Here is a 5,142-nt window from a genome sequence, read left to right as displayed (position 1 = left end):
GTGATAAATTATGTTTTTTGATCTTCTGTATTGTACCTCATTCCTGTCTTTAATTTTCTGTTCTCTCTTTCGTGAAAACAATGATCTATTCTGAAGCATGTGATTCCTAAGAAGTTACAAACAATGTAATCATTAAAAGAAAGATGTAATCACCTGTGGTATATAAGACACCAAGTTTCACAGTAAAGTGTGGTCTCTTCCACCATTCATGATGTCTGTGTTCTTTCTTGTAGATATTTCGCCGACACCAACCCCCTACTCAGGGACCCTTAGACTCTGGTGCGTGGGCTGGTCCCCCGCACCTAAGGATGTTTTTCTTGCTTTAGCTGTGAGGTCCCAGATGCAATCCTAAGAGGCCATCTTTCTGCAGTCGGCAGTGTGGGGCCTGGCTGTGATGTCTTTTCAGACCAAGAGGGCGGGATACCTCCGGCCGGCCTGGGATCCTGAGCCCTCCATGTCGAGGACGGCTGAAAGGTTGGCCTGGGTCAAGGTACCACCCACAGAGAGGACCGGCAAGTGGGATGGGGCTCAGGGTACAGCCACCTCCAAAACAGTCACCCCCAGGCCCCTGCCCCAAGAGCCACCAGCATGCGTTCCCTGTGACGCCAGCTACTTCCGCTCCCAAAGCACGCGATGTCTGCACTCGGGGTGATGCTTTGGGCTGGGCTCTGCGGTTCCCAAACTGCGTGTGGAAGCACCTGTATAGTTTGCAAAAATTCCCAGGGACTCTTAAAAGTTTTGAGAGAAACATCAATACTCAACATCCATCAGACACCACAGTCTCTGAACACTGACTTCCAACTTTTGACGATGCTCTATTTTTGCAGCGTTGGATTTCCCACCGTACCTGTGCGCGGGGCGCCGGAACATCACTGTGGAAGAGGAACGGTGAGGGGCAGTCTGCAGTCTGGTCCCAAGGTCGGAGAAGCCGCCGCACAGGGCCTGCCGAGTGCACATATCCCAGTGAACTAGAATGATTATTTAAAAAGAAGGTAGGGTGTCTGGCTGGCTCAATGGCTACAGTGTCTGACTCCTGATCTTGAGGTCGTGAGTTAGAAAACGATAAGAAATATAACATGTTTCGCAAAAAAAAATCGTGTTGAATGGAGTCCGCCTAACACAATGGCCACCCGGGACCTCAGAAGGCAGGGTCTTCGCACCTGTAATTAAAGTGGGATCATCCTGGAGTAGGGCGGGCCCTGACTCAACGACAGGGGGCTTATAAAAAGATCACATGATTATATGAGACAAAGGCTCGAGGAGGGAAGAAATCCCCGGGACAATGGAGGCCCAGACCGCAGTGATGAGTCTTGGGCTTGGCCAGAGCCACCAGCAGCGGGCAGAGGCAAGGAGGGCTTCTTCCCTGGAGCCTTTAGAGAGCGGGAAAGGTGGCCGCTGGCACCTCGGCTCTCCGCTTTGGCCTCTGGAAGTGTGAGAAAATACGCCTCTGATTGTGGTCACTTCTCACCGCAGCCTTGGAGACGAAGAGCGGCACTGAGTTGGGAAGAATTTTTTCCAAAAAGCGACAAAGGTGTATGGACCTAAGTACCGAATAAACTGAGTTTCTTGTCCCCTGCGAACACCAGGGAAGATTGCTGAGACTAAGAGTGTCCTGAAGGGAGACATGGGGGCTCTGGCAGAAGCGCCGGCCACAGGCCTGGGACGTGCAGACCCAAGGGCCCAGCAGAGGCGGTCTCCCAGGGTAACTTCGGTTCCCGCCTAAAAAGAAAGAAAATCTGGTCCTTTCCGACACTTAGCAGACGTTTTCAAGAGCCTACCGTTGCAAGAGAACAGAAGAAAATCAGCTGATGGGAACCATATACCCTCCTCTCCCTCTTCCCAAAGCAGAACACCAAATGCCCCTTTCACTGGGGAGACTGGAGCAAAGGTGAGAGGCCATCGACCTCAGGGTGGAGATGGGGGAGGGGGGTCTCGCACTCCATCCTCAGGCACTGGGGGGGGCTCTGATCTGGAGCCTCCTCCTGGGAGCCCGACTCAGGAGCTAGAGAGTCACCCCCAAACCCACACAGACACCGAGCTCTGGGTTTGAATCCTGTTCCCCAGTCAAATGTGACAGCACAGGTCATTCTGGGGTTACTAATCTAAGAAAAGATACAGCTATGTGTCTTCTTTGGCCGTATTCAAAAGCTGGCTGGTGGGCACAAATAATTACATTGCTTCACACAAGCACAGAGAGGGGGTGACGCTGGGAGGCCTCACTGGTAGCGTCTGCCACTGGCCTAACATTGTTAAAAGCCTCTTTAAACAGCTCATCTATGAAATACCTTCTTTGCGTTGAGTCCTCTAGTGGCCTCAGTCAAAATTGCACGCCCAACGTGGGGCTCGAACCCACGACCCTGAGATTAAGAGTCTCATGCTCTACCGACTGAGCTAGCCAGGCAAGGACAAAAATGGGCTGTACCTCCCTGCTACTCTAAGTATTAAAGGCAAGTGCTGCAAAAAGAGGCAAAAGGGTATCCTGCCTTGGGAGAGGTGGTGCAGGCGTGGCCGGCAGCCACCAGAGGAGACCGTGGAAGGTGGGTAACTAGGGGTGAAGGTAGCTAGAAATAAGTAGAAGTAAACACACCTCAGGGGTGGCTCGTTGGTCTAGGGGTATGATTCTCGCTTAGGGTGCGAGAGGTCCCGGGTTCAAATCCCGGACGAGCCCTGTCATTTTCCTTCTTCCTCAAATTCTCGCGGAACCCTGTTGAAGCTCTGGGTCCCCAGGGCCACCCTACATCGTTCCCTCGACTGGCTGTCCTGATTGGAAAGGCCAGAGACCCTTAACCTCTGCTGAATTTGAGCTCCACATTGAATTCAGCCCGGGCTCCGGGCCTTTCTCCGGCCTCCGGCAGCGCCCGCACTTCCAGGGGGGTTTCCCTGGCTGGCCGCCAGGGGGAGCGCTGAGCCAGCACGGCTGGTGGGGCCGCGCTGGTCCTGCGCCCGCGGGCCTGGCAGTGGGACCCGGACCAGGCCGGGAAGGCCCCCCAACTATGTTCTCGTAGAGCCAGACTCTGGCTGACGGCCCGCGTTGCTTCTTGGGTTGATTACCAGTGCAGGCTCACGGAGCCTCCCCGACACCTCCCCCTCCAACCCCTCCTCTGCCTCCCTGCAGCTACCTTGCCAAAGGGGAGAGTAAGGTGTCTGGGCAGGGCCCGCCCTGAGCGCGCAGCTCACGAAATGGACACTTGGACTTCAGGCCTAGTTTCCCTCACCTCCCCTTTCCCTTTCTGGGACTTGAACAAAAACGGCAAGGCCACTTCCGCTTCCAGCAGGAGCCCTGGAAGCCCTGCTTTACTACAGCCTCTAATGTTCCCCCAACCTTCTCTTTGTCTGGTGGGGCGCGCCACCTCCCCCGCCCCACGGGGGCGACAGCATAGGCCTCTGGGAGCTTAAACTCTCACCCCTGCCCCGCAGTAAGGAGGCCCCACCTTGCGGGAACTGCCCCCACCAGGCAGCAACAAGGTGAAGTCTTCTTTTCTCCCCGGGGGCCGGGAGCGTGTTGTTAGACGATCCTGCAGAATCAGAAGATGTAAATAAGATCTAGAGTTTCAAAACATAACACCAAACATGTCCAGGACCCAGCTGAAAACCACCGGTTCAGCTCATACTGGGAGCCAGGAAGATCTCCACTCGAACCATAAAAGGCTATTGAGAGGCAGGGACACAGGTTCTAGAACCATCTGAAAAGGAGAGAGAGGACAGCAGCCATACTAAAAATGCTGGACGGAGCTATAAAGGAGGCGCTTGAAATAAATGTAAAACTTGAAAGTCTCAAAGATATAGAAGATATAAAGAATAAATGTGTGGATGACTTAGACCTGAGAAATGTAGTAACTGATATAACAGGGGTCATGGTCAAGCTACAAATGAACGGATGTGACGGAGGAAAGAATCAGTGAACATGAAGATGGAATGACAGAAATTACCCTATCTGAAGAACACAGAAAATAGAGAAAGAACTAAAGGATGGAAGGAAGGAAGGAAGGAAGGAGAAAAGAATGAATGAATGAATGAATGAATGAATGAATGAATGAATGAATGAAAGAGAAAGAAAGGAGGAAAAAGAGAAAGGATGAAAGAAAGAGAGAAAGAAAGAAAGAAGGAAAGAAAGGAAAAAAGAAAGAAAGAAGAGGGAAGGGAGGGAGGGAGGGAAGGAGGAAGAAAGGAAAGAAGGAGCCTCAAGGCTCTGCTGGGACTTTAACAAAATATCTAATGTTGGAGTCCTTACAGAGCCAAAAGAAAAGAAATAGTAGCTGAAATTTATCTGTGTGTTTTTCATTCTTTTTTTTTTAAATTTTTAAATGCTTTTATTTATATTTGCGAGACAGAGAGAGACAGCACGAGCAGGGGAGGGTCAGAGAGAGCGGGAGATACAGAATCCGAAGCAGGCTCCAGGCTCTGAGCTGTCAGCACAGAGCCTGCCTGATGTGGGGCTTGAACCCATGAACTGGGAGATCAGGACCCGAGCCGAAGCCGGAGGCTTAACCGACTGAGCCGCCCAGGTACCCCCCATTCTTATTTCTAAGTAGGCTCCACACCCAACATGAGGCTTGAACTCACCACCCTAAGATGAAGAGTCACGCGTTCTACCAACTGATCTAGCCAGGCATCTCGGTGCACTTTTAAAGAATAGACTTTACTTTTTAGGGCAATTTTAGGTTCACAACAAAACTGAACAGAAGTAGAGTTCTCAAAGCCTCTCTGCCCTCCCAGCCTCCCCCATTTCTGTGCATTTTTCAAACCTATCTTCCTCCACTTTTAAATTTTAAGGCACATGTAGTATTGCCTCAACCATAAAAGCTTTTCGCTTTTGGGTAGGGAGCAAATAAAGTCCTTTTGTTTTGAAATGCCCTCAGTGCCTTGCCCACATGCACCACCACTAACGACGCTGCCTGTGTGTTCCCCCCTCCCCGGTCTGTGAGCCGCCTTCCTGCTCCTCCTCACTCCTGCCCGCACTGCTGAGCTGGATTCAGGATGCGGGCCAGGTCCGCACACAGCAGCTGGGGTGCAGAGACTGAAAGCTCTGTGGATCCTCAGCAGATTCACTGAGGCACCCCGACTCCAGAGTTTGGGGTACAGGATGAGCAGAGAGCTGCTGGGTCCTACTCCCACCCTAAAATTCCTCCTTGCTCTGGAGAG

At 51.9% G+C, this 5,142-nt stretch overlaps 1 protein-coding gene and 2 non-coding genes across 3 annotated transcripts in view; 1 reads left to right on the top strand and 2 right to left on the bottom strand.

Moving 5' to 3' along the window:
• Positions 1-736: 736 nt before the first annotated feature.
• The window catches only part of LOC115299969, a 22,741-nt gene continuing 18,335 nt past the window's right edge, over positions 737-5,142 (bottom strand). Inside the window, exons 11-12 of the mRNA XM_029949515.1 lie at positions 3,432-3,515; positions 737-1,774 (exon numbers count right to left, since the gene is read on the bottom strand). Coding sequence (XP_029805375.1) covers positions 1,754-1,774; positions 3,432-3,515 — 105 coding nt within the window. The 3' untranslated portion in view covers positions 737-1,753. The remainder of the gene's footprint in view (positions 1,775-3,431; positions 3,516-5,142) is intronic.
• On the bottom strand, positions 2,329-2,401 carry TRNAK-CUU. Its single transcript has one exon. It is a non-coding gene; the product is annotated as a tRNA-Lys (tRNA).
• On the top strand, positions 2,597-2,668 carry TRNAP-AGG. The gene has a single exon. It is a non-coding gene; the product is annotated as a tRNA-Pro (tRNA).

This window comes from Suricata suricatta, chromosome 8, assembly GCF_006229205.1.
Source record: "Suricata suricatta isolate VVHF042 chromosome 8, meerkat_22Aug2017_6uvM2_HiC, whole genome shotgun sequence".
NCBI lineage: Eukaryota > Metazoa > Chordata > Mammalia > Carnivora > Herpestidae > Suricata > Suricata suricatta.
The sequence above is the reverse complement of the archived record's forward strand: the minus strand, read 5'-3'. Positions and strand labels throughout refer to the sequence as shown.